Source organism: Zootermopsis nevadensis, unplaced genomic scaffold (assembly GCF_977971745.1).
Source record: "Zootermopsis nevadensis isolate Lab colony 2312 unplaced genomic scaffold, Znev_1.0 Znev_ptg000061l, whole genome shotgun sequence".
Lineage (NCBI taxonomy): Eukaryota > Metazoa > Arthropoda > Insecta > Blattodea > Termopsidae > Zootermopsis > Zootermopsis nevadensis.
In genome coordinates, this window is record NW_028259192.1 from 14512980 (window position 1) to 14533183 (window position 20204).

The 20204-nt window shown below is 39.1% G+C and overlaps 1 protein-coding gene across 2 annotated transcripts in view; it reads left to right on the forward strand.

Moving 5' to 3' along the window:
* The window catches only part of Prip (aquaporin prip), a 25964-nt gene continuing 5760 nt past the window's right edge, over positions 1 to 20204 (forward strand). Inside the window, exons 1-4 of one of the 2 annotated variants that reach the window (XM_087340760.1) lie at positions 1 to 158; positions 15731 to 15938; positions 18036 to 18179; positions 19502 to 19711. In XM_087340760.1, coding sequence (XP_087196886.1) covers positions 15738 to 15938; positions 18036 to 18179; positions 19502 to 19711 — 555 coding nt within the window. In that variant the 5' untranslated portion in view covers positions 1 to 158; positions 15731 to 15737. The remainder of the gene's footprint in view (positions 159 to 15730; positions 15939 to 18035; positions 18180 to 19501; positions 19712 to 20204) is intronic. The other variant, XM_022078105.2, reaches the window with a different exon arrangement.

The following is a 20204-nucleotide window of genomic DNA, read 5'->3' on the forward strand; positions in this document are numbered from 1 at the left end:
GCCGTATCAGTCTTGACGGTGCGGTGTGAGGGTTTTATTGCGAACAAGTCCTCTGTTTTGCGGGTCAGTCGAGAGGTGATCAGTGAGCCATCAGCATCAAGGCGCGAATTCGCCCACTTGTCATTTCAATTGCAGTTCAGAATTTTTCCATCAAGAAGGTATGATTACTATTGTTTTATACAGTATTAATGGTAATAATCCGGCAATAATGCATAATATAATTTAATCTAATGAAGACTTTATTGCAATAATCTCAGTTAATCTTCCTTTAAATTAAACTAGTAATTGATTCTACAAGAGCATACGACTAATTATGTTAACATGAATAAGTGAAACATAGTAAAAAAAATTATTATAGTGCATTTATTCCTGCTTAAGACAGTAAGTAAACAAGAAAAAACATTCTGGCCATCTTTGGAAAATTAAAAAGTACGCTTCTGTATTAAGCACTCGGCAAAATCTAAATAAAATCTTGAGAATATTTTATAGCCTGTCTATTACTTTTTATCCACAAGTAAAATGTTAAGGACTCTGGCATATATATGAGCAGCTAATTAAATTTTGTCCATTCACATTTTAACATTCAGCGTTGTATTCAAGAATTGCGGAATATCTTTTTTAATTCCAACCAATTTCATTTATCGCGTACACAAATAGTTGAATATGAGTTAGATGGGAGTGTATTCTTCAAGGAGAACATCGGTATTATCACTGAATAAGATTTCTTTTCAAGATATTAAGCTACATATCGTCGTCTTACGGTTATAGGCTTCATCGAACTTATCAAAGTAATGCTCCTGTTCAAGTCCGTGGCACATTTAAAGCCCGCGAAAGTTCCAACTTTTAAACAGACTGGAAATGAAGGACTCTAAGACCGCACCAGACAATACCCGTCTAATTTTCTTCGGTTACAAATTAATTCACGTTAAGACCAGTCCTCAACGTTAGGGAATCATATACAATCGAATACAAAAAAGCGAAACTCTGTACGATTTCAGGGATTTCACGTGGAAAAGCAAATCTATTTTCGAAAATTAATATCGAGCGATAAAACAAACTGAGTTTCTAATTTCATAATAACATCCACAACTGACGATATCCTTACATTTCTCTGTAGACCTGTACATAACATAACAGGGTGCACTCCAGAAAAGAGACGGACGCAATATTAGCTGACAGTCGCTTAGCTGCTCAAGAACCTTCCCGCCGATTATGGAAACCGGGTGTTCCTTACCTTACTCCCAAGTACCCACCACTGGACCCAATAGCAAGTCAACTGAATCTAGTCCATCGATGCACAGTTTTCCCAACTGCTCCTTTCCCATCAGGTTTCCAGGCTAAAATATTGTATGCATTTCTCATATTTCCCATGTTTTCTACATGCCGCGCCCATCTAAAATCCTTGATTTTACAACAAAGTCTGCTGCAAAGAATCAAGTCCAGACATTCTCTGAACGATGGAGCACGTTCTTACAGATTACGAAATGCTTTTAGTACTGTAGTTTAAACATTTTCGTCTACGATGCTCATAACCCCAATCCGTCGCTTCATTGACAACATTCTGACAAAATTTTGGACAAATATCAAAGCGTAAAGAACAACTTTGACTCTAAAAGACAGCTGCAAATATTGTGTATCATTATATAGGCTGCTTCAGCTTTGCAAAAGTAATCCACTTCCTTTATTAACTTGCATAAAAGAAGAAATGTAAACCTGTTACAACAAAAACCACAAAAAAGTCGTCTTTTGTTTCACTGCGGTAATGAGATTTCAGAAGGACGGGCAACAGGAATGGAGGTTTGGCAACAGTGGATAAATAAATACAAAAATTTGCAACAAATTTGTTTAAGTTCCAGCATATTAATTTAGGTTCCAGTTTTTTTTTAAAGTAACGGTACTTGAAGCAACGCAGACACTTCAAATGCTTGTTATCTAATTTAAATTGACGGAATCACTTGATTTGTAATAAAGTCGCTTCGAAAATGTTATCATCAACTTCTGGAATTCTTTTCAGATATATCAGCGGATTCTAAATACCAGTAAACCACTGAACACAATTGGCTAAAAATCATCACTTGTTTTGATAGGAGTCGATTTTGCGCTTTTCTCGTTCAGGTGAGTGACGGTTTAAAGAGAATCTGCCACGATGTGGCAGCGTGTTGTGCAGGTAAATGGGCGCGCTTCCATTTTGTACGATGCAATGTAACGGTAATCTGTGACATGCTAGAATGTAGAGCTGCGAGATTAAAGGGCGCGCATGGATAAATACTAATGAACGTCATAATCAAGAACTGAAGTAAAATGAGGTCGACAGGACATACGCTATAACGGAACGGATATCCGGCGAAATCTGCTTCAATTTTTATTTCATATTCGTAGTGAAATTTATATTTTTATTCAACTCGAGCAATTTTTATTCAGTTTTCTGTGTATCTGAAGGATATTGATAGGAAATTGCTTGCCACTCTCTAGGCCTACATTTCCGAGGAAGATAACTTTTCCGGGGTACGGAGATATAGTCTCACGAGACAGCCTCACGTGAAAAGTATTCGTTTTGTGTAGACCCATATGCCAGTGGTAGATAAAAGATACCAAACTGTAATATTGCGTGTTGTTTTGTACGAGAATAAAACCTGGTCTTCAACGTTAAAAAAAGAACGCAGGTTAAGGGCATTTGAGAACGGGATGCTTAAGAGATTATTTGGACCTAGGAGTGATGAAGTAACGAGATGCTAAAGAAAACTGAATAACAAGGAGCTCCATAATTTGTGCTGGTCACCTCATGTTATCAAATCATTGAGGATAAGCTTGCGTGAGGAGTTGAGTAATGTGTTATGGTTTCCCTAATTTCTCTTCATAGAAATTCTGGGACAGTGCCTTAAAGTTAGCAGTTGAAGAGGCATCTCTAAATAAACAACTTTGAATTATACACAAAAACTTGTAAACTGCTGTTACAAGTAATGAACTCTTTCGAGCAGTTCAACAAATTTTCATCTGATCATGACCCACACCTGCAAATTATAAACTTGTAATGTTGGTAATTTCATATAATTATTAACTTTTACTGACTTCATTTGGCAAACTGGTGCGTATTTTTGAACATTTTCCTTCGACAAATACCTTGAGAAAAACATCAATATGGTTTTATTTTATAAACTTGGCTTACATAAGAATTGCTCCTATTTGGGCCCCAGTATTTACACTACACCTGAAGTTAAGAACCACTCGGAATACCTGAACGTAGAGGGAGAGATAATATTAAAGTGGATCTTAAGGACAAAGGGCAGAAGAGTGTAGACTGTATGCATCTGACTCAAGATAGGGACCAGTGGCAGGCTACATAAACAGCAGGCAATTTATTGACTACCTGAGCGATTATCAGATTATCGAACGGACTCTGCTTCACAGAGTTAGTTAATATTTACGTTGCGCACAAATTAACAGCCTGATGATGACAAAACTATGTCGAAACATGTTGTCACTCAATAATACAACAGTAGGCTATATTTAGCAGCTGCTGTGTAAATGTTGAAGACAAATACACCTTGAGCGTGAGGAAGTGACTGAGTGGTTGGATCAGTGAGAGATCAACATCTGAATGCTTCACTGATAAGGCAGATCACTGAAACGGAACGTTTGCCCAACTCAGCTTCACCTCTTGAAAGCACCGAATCAACTTTTGGTAGGTGACAGCCGTTTCAGTAACACGGCTTGACTCAAGATTAGTCACAAGTGACACCGGCACGTCAGCAGGCAACTCGCCGGCTGTCCATTACGTATTGGGGAAATCTCTTCGGTTCAAGATGACCGAAGCGTGAAGCTTATGTTTCAGGTCAGAGATCTGATAAGCCTGAGGTTTAATCCCGAAAAAATTCTCAGGGACACTTCGTTGGCTTAATGAATTCGCCCTGTGGACATTGCACTTACTGTACTGAAATTGCAACGCGTTAAGTGTGCACGGATGCGTTTCGGTAGCTGTTAATTACCGTATAATTTAAGCATAATAATTCATATAAGTTCGTCCGTCACAAAAAATGTACAATCTGTTACTGAGTACAAATAAACAATGTTATGTGCTTGGATCAGCCAATCCAGTTAGCTGTGTGAGATTTAAGGTTCTCGCAACATATGGTATTGTTCTTCTGGGCCGTGGCACCGTGCAGACTTATACGTATATACCAACGTTTCGGAGACAACATGTTCCTCATAAGTGTTGGGATCGGCCTACGAGTCGATATGGCGTCACAACCCAGAAAAGCAACTCATCAATCTAGCTGGGTGTTCACCGCCCCGAGCGGAACAAGTAGCCTGTTCAAATTGATGTTCTCTGGTAAGACTGCTGTTTTTTTCACAATATGTTGAGATACGTAAAGAGGCACCGAACAGGTTTACTCAACTGCAGAGTGTTTGCCTTGCATCTAAGAGAGGCCTGGTCCGTATTTCTAAAAGTCAACGACCTGGGAACATTTGTTGCTTTCTCCAGGCAAATAAATATTCAGTAGTAAGAATTCTACCAACTTCTCATAATAGGCTAATGATCTTAGGATTTGATACAACGGAATTATTTGTATAGAGAATTTACTAGTGAAGAATGAATCGATAAGGATGCTAGAAGATTTTCAATATCGCACGGCAGCCTATCCTCCGCCTAATCCAGCAGGATTAATATATCTTCACAAGTTCTAACTTATCAGCGAAGAGTACGTGATCAATTTATCGTATATTCATTCAGTATTCAGGTTCGACTGCACGATATTATGAAGGTATTTTTCGTATGCTGTAGGAGATGTTTGTTTTATCAAATATTACAAAAAGAGGCCGAGTTTTCTTAAAACAAACCGTACTTTCTGAAATAATTCATCTGGTTATATATTACAGAAATAAGATGAACAAATCTATACATTCCTGTTAGCCATTGTTCTAGTATTTACTGCTGTGTCGTAGCATAGTTATCACTTGATGCATTGAACGGTGTCACGCAACGGGATAGATGTCAGTATGTCGATTTTGAACTATAAAATAGGTTACTGTCGCCTAGAACGGTGGAGAGAGATGGAGACAGAACATCTTACGACCGGATTCTGTGTACAAGACACCCTCTACTTAAGAGGGTTTAGACTAAGGTTAAACATAAAATACATACAAGAAACTACGTCATATTTCGCCCTTGTCACACAAGTTCAGGAAACTAAAAACATCTTTTTTAATTACTCGCAAATATGGTTTACTGGATTTTATAAATATTGTTACAAAATTCAGGCACGAACTAATTAATGGCTGAAGTATTAATTTTACCACATTAAAAGTAATATGAAATATAATCACTAAACCAACAGTCTTGACTTTTTACTTACGTCTCTTTACACTGGAATCTACGATTTGAAAGAAGTGCATTACAGATGGCTTGTGAATGTGTCCGCCAAAGCAATGCAGTGGCCCACTTTGAGCAAAATAGGTGTTTTAAAAACCGAACTACGAATTTCGACGAAGTAATCAAACCTGGGTCACTCCAAAAGTATGAAATTGTACCCCCCAATCTAATGAGACATTCACTACAAGTCTTGCCTTAAATTACGATTGTAAAACTACACGACAAACCGGTTTATCAGTGACACAAAAAGCAGCAGGTCCTGAGTGATCATATAAGGACTGAACTCTGAGCATAAGAATATTGTGCAGTTGTGCTCTATCTAACATGTTTTAAAAACGAGAATTTTTTTGCGGGATGACCTGTGTCTTAAAATTTCTCAGGCAAAACACCTCTGTTTGTATTTCACAGCTGTCACTTTGTCGCATTTCAGAAAGAGGAAGAAGAAGAATGTTTGCGTTATATCTACATAATAAGCAAATGTTGGCTCTTATGGAATAATATTTATGAATGTGTGTTTAATACCTTAAACTTCCCCGCCACTCTTGACGGAAAATTTACTAATTTTATATAATCTTAGAGGTAGCAACATAAAGTAATTTAAAAAGGATGAGACTATATCAAACTGCTTTGCCTCCATTGTTATAAATATACATTTTGCCGGTTTGTCTAGATTTTTGTTTAGGAATTGCACAGTATAAGAAATATAAGACCTGAATCATACGCATTTCTAGTCGCTATGTGTCACAGTAAGAACAACCTGAATCCTTTCTCGAAATGTGCATTATAATATAAGCATGTAATTTATAGGATAGGTAAGACTGCATGGTGAGACTACACAGCGCAACAACCCAGAAGACAGACATCTTCATGTATGTTATATATTAACAGGGAAATTATTATGATAATGGATGTGTTATGCAAAATTATTATACTCGCTGGCATGTTGACGCTAAGGGATCTTTGACCTTATGGATAATGTTTATGACAATATACGTGTTTAAAATATTCTCGGTTTGCATAAATTCTCTGCCTCCTACTTCTGTCCACAGTCTGATCAATGTGTGTAGTTCTTCAAGATTATGGTCACACGTGGAAATTTACTGTTTTCTTTACAGATAAAAATGGAAATATGCAGACATACAAGTTTCCCGGCTTAATATCATTCTTAAATAAACGGTTACATACCCGTGGTCTACCAGCAAATAGTAAAATGAAAATGCTTGTGGTCTGGCACGTGATATGTGTATCGCCACACTGTGACTAAACGTAATAAACTCAGATTCTTTCTTATAGAGCAGACAGGCTGGGATCACAAACAATTACAAACTCCTCACTTCCAGATTTGTGGTTTATGTTTAATGAATATATTTTTAGAGTACCATACCGCTCATTCAATTGTTTCATCTAGTTCGTTGTGGATGAGAGAGCTATAACAAAAATGTTTGCGCTCTCTTCCGTCATCACTTACGGTTTGGACGTATCTTGTAACCTCTGTGGATTCTCCAATCCTTTCTTTCATGGGGATTGTACATTTGCTCAGCGTTCCGGACATGTTCTTGCGAGTTATAATTAACCACACAATTACATCCCAGAGTCGATTGTTTACTTGCATGAAGGACACACGGACAACATATTACCCGAAATTACAGAAATAAATAACTATTACTAGTGATAAAACGCCCTGAACTGAGCTCGGACTCTGAGGCAAGTGAGTCAACACCCAAAACAGCGCTGTAACAACCCTGGAATCTAAGTCAGAGCGAGAGAATTTTCATCATCTGCATAGAGCTAGTATGAAATTTACAGTTTTATCACTATCCGCCACATTAAAACAGCCTTGAAATTATTCTAACTTGTGTTACCCTTGTGGTAACCGAACGTGAGAACTTGGTCTCATACCGTCAGTCTGTTTCTATCAAAAGCGGGTTCCGTAAACAGGTTTTGTACCTCACTCCTATTTAAAAGTCCATGTTTCTGCTGTTTTCGCGAAACAGTGTCACGCTCATTCCACCTCTAACCTCACCTTGAGCCTGCCATGGCGACGATGATATTGCTCTCATAACGCGACTCCTTTCTCCTTCTGGTCGAAGGAACCGCGGTCTGTTGCTGCTTTCCTGCTGTCTGAAAGACAGCTGCCAAGGAGCAGAGTCCTTGAGAAGCTTGCGTTAGATACGCTCAGCTAGGTAAGAAATTCCCCGCCTTTTATGGACCTAATGGTTCATTATCGTGTTCACAAGAGCCCGTTAACGGGCTCTATTCTGAGCAAGATGACTAAAGTCCACGCCCTTCAAAAATATGTTTTAAAGGTTCATTTTTAATATTAACTTCCCATCTATGCCGAGGTATTTCGGGCGGTATCTTCCCTTCGGGCTTTCCGACAAAAATTTTATACAAATTTCTCATCGCCCCCATGCGTGCTACATGCTCCGCCTGTCTCATCCTTGTTGATTATATCTTCCTAATAACATTTGATGAAGAGTACGAAATTATGGAGCTTTGTTCGCCCTCCTGTCACATTATCTCTTGTACGTCCAAATATTTTCCTCAGTATTCTGTTCTTAAACACCCTCAATCTGTGTTCTTCCCTTGCTGTAAAAGACAGTTTCACACCCAGACAAAACAACAAATAATAACATAGTTTTGTATAATCACATCTTACGTTTCAGCAGACAAAACATTTCGCACTGCGGTAGCAAACACTCCCAGAATTTAATGTGCTCATAATTTCGTCAATACGCAATTTTGATTTGAACAGGCGTTCCCAGTGTTTAAACTCTGCCAAATTTTTTAATGTTTTGTTAGCCAAAGTCAACTTAAAATGTCGTAATAGTCTAATATTTGAAGTTAATTGACTATCAGCACTCTTCTGTCCTCCGTCTGTTAAACTAAACCCCACTTAAACGAGGTATGCTCGTAGTTTACTCCATCTTAACCAGTCCCTTGCGAAACGCAGAGTAGAACGAATTGCTCACGATTAAAGTGATTTTTCTTATATTATGGCATTATCTCTGAAACTGCGGTGTTCGAAGTTGGATCAACATATCTGAGGAGCACAGAATTCGTGCCTTCTGGAATCGGAAGGTGCACTGCTGAATGGGTTTACATTAAACAAACTGAAAGATGTGCTAATTCGGGCGACACACAGATGCACCACATTCCTTTGAGTATTGAATATGTGTCAGGCACATGAAAAAGCCATTATTTTCAATATTGCGGTTGTCATAGGGCAGACCACCAACACCGATCTGGTTTGTGATCCAGCAGTCGGAACAAAGTGATGTCACAAGATCGCGTGTCGGTACACACGAATGACGTCATTACGTGATGCTATGTGTGAGGGAAGGATGGTCGGAAGGTGGAAATAAAGCAAAAGCAAGAGAGACGTTAAACTGAAAGGAAAATTGTTAACTTAACCTTTCCATGAAGGTTTTTTTGTGGAAAAAACACAAACTGAGTATCCGAAGTGGAGTCATCAACGGTGGCGCACATCGGGTCCTGAAGTTTCTTAATAGTAACAGATTTTGTTTCAGAGCAAGGACTTTACAAAACTCGAATGTTTATTTAAAACGGTCCTCTAAACACTGCATGTAACTGCGTAACTGATCTGGATAAAGGTGAACAAATGCTGGGACTTTGTGGCCTCCACTACGATACCTGAATTCGTGCAGTTTTCCTGTAAGGACATCGGCGTGCACAAAGCAGTTTTCCTGCTTCGAACTGCTGACATCGACTCCACCCAACCAACGATAAAGCACAATTCAATTACACTCCTGGAGGGTGGCAACCAGCTACAGTAAACACGCGACTTGTGCTGTTATACCCGTAACTGTGGTTGTTTTGCGTCAGATAAATGCGGGCTTATGTTCAGCTAGAGCAGTGGTATTCAACCTTTTTTGTTCGCGTACCCCCAGATATAATTTCTCTTCAACTTTGTACCCCGAAAATTGTTGGTTTATAATTCAAGTTATACATAGTATATAATCTACATATAAAATAAATTGAATAAATTACATTACTGATTATTCAATGTTTATCATAAAATAATATATTTTTTTTTAAATTTCACATACCCCCTAAGATGTCTTCGCGTATCCCCGGGGGTACGCGTACCCCAGGTTGAATACCACTGAGCTAGAGCCTTTTTTTAAAAAAAAAATGTCTGTCCATCACTGATTTTGAAGGAAATTCTTGATATAAGCTTATTAAAATCCGAATATCAGTGTGGACCTATATGTGAAGGGTTACAAGACAGCGAACAGAAAAATTGTGGACTCAAAAAAAAGTTTGTTAGAATCATGGGACAGTCGCAAAGAACATGCCAAAAGACGAAACGTGTCTTTACACTGGCGTATTTCAGACAAAGTAAATGTGTTGCTCAATTTTAAATACTGGAAACAAGGTACTCGAAAGTACTTAAATTTTCAGTCGAACATACACGTGAAATAAACACCACAAAACCTTTCATCTTTGCTTGCCTGAGCCACAGAACACAATGATAATGCTGAGATTGTAAAATTAGACACAAAGCACCTAAAAAAATACGATCACAACTTATAAACCGTAATGAACAAAAATAAAGAGTAATAAAGTTAATTTACTTCGCTGTTACATAAAATGAAGCAAATCATCGTTTCTGTAACATCAACACAGGGTGCCTAAAAATAGGTTCACGTTGAATGTTATCAAAATCCACGGGAAACAAATACAAGAGCTCAAAACTGTAATTTTAACACTACTGTTTCATAGACAAAAACAAAGAATCTAATTCACAATTCTTAAAAATAAGTTCATAAGAAACTCGTCTTTTAGACCGTGAAGGACAATCAAGGGTAAACATGATGTTTACACTGGCGCTGAATGAAAAATAAGCTACGTTTTAAAATCTGTAACAGCCACATGGTGCCTAGGATTTCAGTATGTTGCAGCTGAAAAATATTAAGATTATGATTATAATGGTAATAATATATAATAATTATAAAAATCACGTTTAGTGGAGCAAGCTTTATATTTTCCAGTGCACTTGACGTGGAAGATGAATACGGTTCCTGAAGTGCTCCTTGTTTTTTTGCTGTACGATTCATCTGTTCAACGGTGTACGAGTTCCTTCTTCATGCACAAAAATTTTCATAACTAGTTTTTAAGCACGAGGTCTGTGATAAAATGGAAGTCGGTCATTTGATCCAAAATTAGCGATATGAGCATTATTTAAGGAAATTTAACTTCCCACATGAATTTTGTAAACAAATATATCCCTGAATCTGCGCCTTGTGATTTGAACAAATAATGTGACGTATTTTGGGTTTCATTTCCGGATATTTGATTTGAAGAATTAGTCAACAACAATTTCTAACTCACGGTCTTCGTGCAGGATTGCAGGATCAACCTCGTAACATCCGCAGTTACTGATCATCCTGACACTGGGCGTTAAACACTGCAGTTGATATAGCATCATTAGTTTGCTTCATGGCACAATCGATTATAATAATATCTTCATGACTACAACAAGACGGTCGAGTGATTTGCATTTTCAAGTCAGGTTCGATTGATCTTTCTGTAATTTTATCTTGTTGGTGGGCATTTTAACATGCAAAGAGCTCCTACCGCCCATCAGCAAACATCCTCATGTACCCTCTGACGTTAAAAATCGTTTAGCTGTAGCAGGATATAATTACAGAGTGATAAATGGCACATAGTGTTAGGTCCATATGTAACATCTCTTCATTGTTAAGTGGTTCACAAGATAAAAGTTTCAATTGTCTGCAATTGGTCGTAATGAAGCAAAGAGCGAAGAGGCGTTGATCACTGCTGGTCCATTCCTACCGTGCTGAGTGCGCTTACAAATCATGTTTTACATTTTCTGTAGTTTCAAGCCTCTGTCAGGAGGACGAGGTTTAGCTTATCAGACGTGATAGAGGCTACTTTGTGTTTGTTGTCTGGGTGGTACATGGTTTTTGCGCGAATAAGAAAACAGGAACACGAAGTCAGTTTGCTACGTCTGTGTACTCTGTCGTGATCCTCAGTTTCCGACCATTCGTTTGTCAGATGTCCATGAGACTTTGTTTGGAAGAACATTACTGATAGCTTCTGAAAGCTAATTTTGGTTACAGGAGCAAATTGAGATTGATACTTCCTCAACTACCTAACTTAACGGAACAGTTTTTGAAATGTTGACAATCACACAGTCGGTCAAGAAATTTTCCGTTTTCGCTGGAACCGACTCAATGCCGCATTCGAAAGCTCTACACTTAGCTAGTTGAATATAGTCCACACCGTATGGCTATATCTATTTTAATATTATCCTGCTATCTAGATCACCGTCTCCGATACGGTCTCTTCACTTTAGGTTTTCGGACTTGTACACATTTATCATCTCTCCCATTCGTTCTACACGTCCCGCCAATCTCATACTTGATTTGATCACGTTAAAAAAATCTGGTAAAGAATATAAATTATGAAGCTGTTCGTTGTACAATGTTCTGAAGCTTCCTGTTTCTTCAAAAATAACTTTTTTCGCCTTGGCTGGAAGATGGAGTTTGAAACCCATACGAAATACAAGACAGATAAGACATATCTGTATTCCTTCGTAGAGGTAACTTCCTCATGAAGATGGCTATCTTCTGGGTTGGTGCTCAGTATAGTCTTGAAGACGTTTACCGACGTTTCAGAGGTTTTTGCTGCCTCCAACATCAGGGCTATTATTGAGTCGCCCACGACTCTCTCGGCCATCTTCACACTCGCCGCCATGAGAACATAAAAATATCACTTCTTTATTTATTTTGTTACACAGGTTAAGCAGCAAATCGAAAATTGGTAGAGTCAAAAACAAAATATCTTGACGCCCTTTTTGAAAAATAGACAACATTTCAGTTCGGACTGAGGAGCGCTACAAGCCTGTGAGGTGCCAACGTGCACACCTATCACCGTACCAATAAATGGCAAGCATATTTTTGCGCATGTCATCTTGCGGAAGGGCTCGGATCAAACAAAAGGCAACACAGAAGAGAGCGGAAACGTGTTCTAGTGTGGAATACACACATTTTCCAAATGAGTCCCATGCCTTTTATACATATCACAGGCAATTATGTTAATGTAACTCACGCAGATATCAAATCCCTTTTTGCCGAGAAAGTATATTGCTGTCACGCTATTAAACGAAATTAAACATACACTACACTGACAAACATTTACAATAACATGTCACACATTAATCCTCCGAAGCACAAGGTCGTCTTAATAATATTTAAAAATTCAGTTCCTACATAAAACACATTTATTTCGTACAAAGATCACTTGATTATAATTATAACTCTCTCAGGAAATAATCGCTGTTTACTCAGAGAATTATATAAAAAACTTAAAAAAAATCTGTGGGCAAAACGCAGATTTACTGAATGTTAAAGCAAGTTATGCATAAGGCTCCCACTGGGCTCTTCAACGATTAATTATAGTAATCTCTGGGTACGGACTGCACGACCGGTGTTCGATCCCCTACGGAGGCACAGGATTTTTCCTCTAGCCTCTGTGTCCAGACCGGCTCTGGGACCCACCCAGCCTCCTATCCAATGGGTACCGGGGTCCTTTCCCGGGGGTAATATTTGCTTCCTAGCATCACGTTTAGACTGCTGGTTTCTTTTTACGACGATGATAATCAGTGGTGGATCCTGGTCTAGGAGTCAGGTCGTGCGGAAATGCAATATTATTAAATGCCCAACAACCGCGACACAATGTTAAGATAGTTTAATAATAATAAAAATCACAATAACTCAATTCCTTATTTTAACGCTAAGTCAGGAGCCAATTAGAGTCAGCACAAGAAAATAAATACAAACACAAAGAGCAGAAAAACTAAAACAAGTGAAAACAAAACAAAGCAAAAGTGAATACATATAATCAATCTAAACACTTCCACGTACCAAGAAAATGTCATCAAAGAAGACATCACTTTTGCTAAAAATATCCAAACACCAGCGTGTTATTTGGAGCAATGACGCACCTAGCTGAAAGACTATGTCTTCATACGCAGCTTACGCTTAAAGTATAAAATTCTTTTATTTGCCTTGTAGACACAACAACAACAACAACAATGATAATAATGTCACTATTGCGTTATACAGTAAAACATTTCTTTTACATTTCTCCGAAAGTGATCTGGCAAAGTCTGACTTCTAAACTGCCGTCTTATTTCACAAACTTGTTTTAGAATCACCCCTTTTAAACTTTTCATTCAGTTTCGGAGAAGCAAACAGAATCACAAATATACGCTGTAAACCATCGGTATTCTAGGTTTTTGGTGGTCTCTGCCATATGCAGCTTTAACATACAAATGTTTAAATACTACAATAAATTTTTGAATCTGAAACAAATTCTGTATGAACGCAAGTCGTTCCCATTAACTGCACGTAACACACCAGACAAATCAAGTTATCCACGCAATAATGGAACCGTACCATTGCCTACCTGATCCCTGTCAAGTTCCAGTCTAACATCCTAAATTGTAACGTAGAACAAACACAGATGCGGACTTGCATCATACCAGAAATACTCCTACGCCATCTTGAAACCGGTATATTAAAATGGAACGCAAACGGTCGTATATCATGACGAAGCACTGAGATAACCATCGCTTTTGTCTAGATTTGTGTTCATATGAATGAATGAAATGTGGGCGCTTCTTCATTCTGTGGGCTGGAATTAAAATCTGTCCATGGCTGGCTGGCTTGTTTGAGAGACATACGCTCGTGCCATGTCGACGGGAAATTACCAATAAAACTACATACGAGGTGCTACCCAAAAGTTCGGGGAATTTCAATTCTACGCTCGAACCGGTTGTGGAATGGCCTGCAGCCGCTAGATGGGGCGAGCAATACCCTTTGTAAATTAATGTGCCAACAGCCGTGAAGGCGTGAGGCCGCGTTCTTGAGTCTCGTGCGTTTTTGTAACGTTGTGTTGTAGTGGTTCGGCGATTTTTTTAAACCTTCATAAATGGCAGATTTTAAGGAGCAAATAATCTGCATCAAATTTTGCTTTAAGCTTAAAAAAACTGCTGTATAAACCCGCCGCATGCTTGTGGAAGCATTTGGTGAGAATGTTATGAGTCAAAGTAAAACTTTTTTATGGACGAACGTCTGTCGACGACGATAAGCGTTCAGGACGACCATCTACATGCACGACACCGGAAAACATCGCGAATTTGTCCCCCCTGGTCAAACTGTCAACAGGAAGGTTTATTGTGAATTTTTTAAGCTTAAAACACTCACACTTGAAGACTTACAGGGATGCATGGAATCATGGAAAAAACGCTGGGGTCGCTGTATCCATGCCCAAGGGGACTACTTCGAAGGAGACGGTGGAAACTAGGAGTTATGATATGCAATTTTTTTTGTGGAGAAATTCCCTGAACTTTTGGGTAGCACCTCGTACATACGTATGGATAGCGGAGGATATGAAATTATTGGACCCTTCCAGGATTAAAAGCTCAACACACAATCACGATTCTGTCTTCGGAGTGAACAGTAGTTATAGGCAGAATCTGATTCAATTACATTGTACCGACATTTGCAGGTTTCCTCACCCGCCCCGTTCGTAATACCCACAGTAACGAAATACTTAACACCAGGAATAATTACTAACAAACAGACTGCAATATGACATATTTCATCGTATTTAAATTCCCCATTTGTTGCAATTATTCTATCTCTGTCATAATTGTTAAATTAGTTTGTATAAATATAACTGTTAAACTCAATCTGAATATAATTTAAATTACCAAACATGGACTGAATTATTCTACATTATAATGAAGAAAGAGTCTCAGGTACTACCTTCAATTGAAACTGCAGTCGAAAACGCAACAGGCCAGAATGTTCGATAAAGTGGTACGCTCTTCAGTTCCCGTTCAAGGCATGTACTAGTGCATTCACCAGTTTGGTTACCAGTCTGATGACCGAGTAATTCGGCGTCCGCTGCTACAGGTAATTTATTAGTGCGTACAGGTTCACACGGGCCTGTTACTGGAATTTATTTTACAAATTTTATGAATCACTGTATTAACTATTCATGAAATACTTCTCTCAGGCGTTAACTGTTTATTCATCATACAGTACTACAAAAAGGTACGAGGGGCTCATACAATATTATGGCGGGACGTCAGCTGAGAACTTTTGCTTTGGACAGAATTAGACTCGCTTAAAATACAATCTATTGTTCTCCACAGACTTCTACCCCCCCCCCCCCCCCCCCCCGGGTGATTCAAACCGCCGCCCAACGGGTTGCTTCGTGATTTGCTTCGATAAAGCAATAAACCACAATCTGGCCAGATCTCCCGTTGATTTATATTTCGCAATTTGACGTCTGATGCAGGTAGATAATGGCTGGCTCCAGCATCAAGGAGAAGCTGGGCGTGGAGGAGATTACGCGGGGAATCTGGAGGGCGCTACTCGCCGAATTCCTTGGCAACTTGCTCCTTAACTTCTACGGGTGTGCGAGTTGCATAAGCATTGGAGACAGCGCGAAGGGTCCAGTGCTGGTCTCCCTCACTTTTGGGCTTGTCATCATGGCCATTGTCCAGGTAAGAGAATGGATGGTCAGTTGAATGCATGAAGCAACATGATCTGCCAACAGGAGTCGCAGCCAGCGCTGTCACTGCCACTGGACCAATTAATTTTCAGAACGCAGTGGTCATAAACCATTTCAATATATATGCAGCGGCTGTTTCAAGATGGTACGTCTGTAAGATACTTTTCTTACCGAAATACGAATAGTGGAAGCCAAAAACCGAGGGAAAACTGGTGAAAATCTTTCGAACAGACTGTGGAAAATATGCCACCGCTAACGCCATGAACCAGAGTCCTCCTTAAGAAACTGATAGTGGCTCAACTGATCAAGAAATCCCCCGTCTCTTATGGTACCCGAAGGTTCATTGCCGTGTTTACAACAGCCCGCCATTGAACTCTGTTCTGAATCAGATGGATTCAGTTCACACACTCATACCGTATTTCTTTAATATCCATTTTAGTTTTACCCTTCCATCGAAGTGACCTCTTCCCTACATTTCTAGTCTCCCCCCCCCCCCCCCAAGAGTACTACATACCCCCGTACATCTCATCTTCCTTAATTGGTCACCGTAATATTTCGTGAATGCGCAAAAAAGAAAGCTCCTCATTAAGCAGTTTCCTCCAGCGTCCTTTAACGTTCTCCCTTTTACGTCCTAATACGTGCTCTCCGCAGCAGCATGTTAATCCGTCATTAGAATCTACTACCACGTAAAAATTTGGCCTGCCATTTCGGAAGAGGACCCATCCAGAAAGACCAACAACAGTTTATCATCACTGCTTAGACTATCGTAAGTAAACACGAAATTTAACGACCCTGATGGGCATGGAGTGGAGGACCTTTAAATCTGTTGTGCACATTTAAATATTACATTATTCTGCACACAACGAATTTACTAATAAATAATGGGCACATTAACTATTGTATTTGGTGCTTGTTTGTTTCACATTGCTTTTGTGACTTATGAGTGGTTACTGGAGATGGTGACATGGTTCCCAAACTGGGTTAGTTCGTGGATCATTTACTCTACTCTTCAAAATCTTACACACCGGAGAGCTGCTTCCAAAAGGCGGTGCTGATTACACTGTATGATTTCACCTGCGGTTTTAAACTAACAGACGAAGGAAAATGCCCAAGAACATGCATCAATTCAGTGACACACCTTCGTCAAAAGCCTTTAGTCTAAACATACTGGCTATAATTTTCGTTATTTGTGATGAAAACATATTAATATTCGTAACTTCTAGATGCTCGAGGTCTTTCCGGACAGCACAGTTTTACTGCCTTGTCATTACGTCTCAAATATAATACAAGAGGCTGGAGTCATCTGCATGTTTGCAAAAGCGAAGTGTAACTGTAAATGTCGCTAATTAGGCAAACCGCTTGGAACAACGATTAGCGTCTCTCGACGACCATTGACTTTAATAGCCCTCATAGATCCATACCAGTGGTCCTCCTATGTGACTCTTTGGTTGCAACACACTCCTCTAACAGCAGACATGATAACTTATATTTACTATTCGTAGAAAAACCTAAACTGCTGTTCCAATTTCTCATTTTCATAGACCACGTATATAGAAGGTACTGATAATAAGCCCCTTTAGCGTATAAGACGAGAAAATTATTTTGGAAAATGGTCTGACCACTTTTCAGCATTCTTAACAATTAAACGAGCATATTTATATTTGGGTATATAGTCTGAATGTTACAAATTAAATTAGTGGCTTTTCCCGGGTTCCTTTCTTCCCTGAATGTCTTTGGTGATGGTATTATATTACTAAATTTTTTGTTCTGGACTTTGCACATCATGTTTCTTTACAAAGTCCCTAAAAATGACTACATTTCAGAGGATGGATCTTCCTGAAATCACGAATAGTTCAGTCTGCCAGATTCAAAAGAGCTAATGCTTCCCCATTTTCACCTGAAGACAAAGGAACAGCCATCCTTCAAAACGTAGTGACATTTTAAGACTTTTTTTAAAAAAATGGATAAAACCAAAAACAGAGCACAAATACTTTTATTTCATCTCATTATTTTCAGGAAATCATTATTACCTAGAAATGTAAGACTGATTTTGAAAAGGGTGAAGGACGTACACGTTTAATGCTTGCAGTCCATAGGGCACGTAAGCGGGGCCCATGTGAACCCGGCGGTGACATGTGGCATGCTGGTTACTGGAAATATCTCCATCCTCAAAGCCCTTCTCTACATTACTGTGCAGTGCCTTGGTGCAGTTGCAGGCACAGGCGTGCTAAAGGTAACATTTACAACTAAGACTAATTCATTTCTATTATTAAGAAAGAACTAATCCTATTGTTACCATCCAATCAGGGTCCTATCTGGGGGACAGGGATCAAACTCATTACTACGTTTTATTTAAAAGAAGTTTAAATAAATAAAAGTTTGTCCCGCTACGTGCCATACAGGCGCTTGGGGTGAGTGGAGGTATAGCTCCTCTCTTCCTTGACCTCGGCACTAGATGGGGGTGAGTGGTCAGCATCACGACCAGGCCGGCTTTACCCCCGGGAAAGGACCCCGGTACCCATTGGATAGGAGGCTGGGTGGGCCCCAGAGCCGGTCTGGACGCAGAGTCTAGAGGAAAATCCTCTGCCCCCGTCGGGGATCGAACCCCGGTCGTCCAGCCCATAGCTAGTCACTATACTGACTGAACTATCCCGGCCCATAAGTTTAAATAAATGCCTGTATTAAATTTTAACATTTATAAAAATAATTATTTTATAACACATATCATCAATTACAATTTAGATATGCCAAATATTATAATACCAGCAGAAGGCCTCTTTAAGTCAATATAAAACATGTTGTGGGTAACACTTTTATGGACTTTCGGATCTCGTGGTCTCTGCCTTCACAGCAACATGAAGGAAACCTTTTCTAAAGTGAACACACACACCACAGATTCTAATAGAAAATAGTTAATTGAAACAGGTCCCAGATACTATCTTATGGTACAGTAACAGGATATGAAAAGTTGGGACAGTGGAAAAAAAAATCAGAATAATTAGCAATTAAAAACGTTCTGTAACAAACTAAACCAAAACACCAAATTTAAAACTCTGGAAAACAGTAAAATTTATAATAATTGAGGTGTAATAATGTAATACAAGGCAGAACAGTAACACAAAGCTACCAACACGAGACAAGAAATACATGTGGACTCCTAACCTCAATTTGCATAATGCAGACTATCAGAACCGCAAGCAACCCTAACCCTGACAGAGTTCTTGCAGAAGAATGTGATAATTCACATTCCACTGAACATTTCCTTCTGAACTCCTATAAAATCATACCAAGGAAGTGACACTTTTCAGTCTAGTAAAATTCTTTTAAGAATCTATTAAGCAAAAATGTTTATGAAATTGTTTAAATCAGCTTTTGGCTAAATTAACTGTTGTTTCTCCCAATGCAGACAAACTGAGTCTCAAACTCCTAAACTAGTAAAATTGCATATAAAATTAAATACACAAAAGAGATGACACTAGTATATTAGACAGAACGACCAAAGAACGAACATCACCGCAGACTGATTAGCCCTTATTTATGATGGTACTGTTACAGGCTCTAACACCACATTACGCACAGAGTAAGTTGGGCATTACTGTACTCACCCATGGTGTGACACCCGTACAAGGCTTTGGCATCGAGTACTTCCTCGGATTTGTGCTTGTACTAGTGGTATTTGGAGTGTGTGATGTGAATCGCTCTGAAGTGAAGGGACTGGCTCCTGTTGCCATTGGGCTTACCATTGCCATGGGCCACCTCGCTGTAGTAAGTACAAACACTGTTTATGTCATGTACATATGCGACTTGGTACTTTCTGTTTCCCTTAGTATTTAGAGTGCCACTGTCTTGTGTGGACACATCTCCGAATAACAAGAACTTGCATTTTCTAAATCAACTGATTTTCATGTTTCACCAACATAATACAATGACACAGTATGCACCCTGTGAGGGTCCCAACAGACTGTGATTTGTACCATCCTTTGTAACCTTTCTTGCACTATCACATAAAAAAATAAAATAAAGCTGTCTGACCACATGCCACGTAGGCACTTGAGGGGAGAGGTGATACAGCTCCTACTCATTCTAAACCTCAATACTAGATAGTGATGAGTGGTCAGAATTATGCCCCAGCCTCGCTTTACCCACGGGAAAAGACCCTAGTACCCACTGGACAGGAGACTGGGTGGGCACAGAGACTAGAGGAAAAATGGGAGAAAATATGCATGGATTTCATAACAGAAAATATTCTGTCATAATT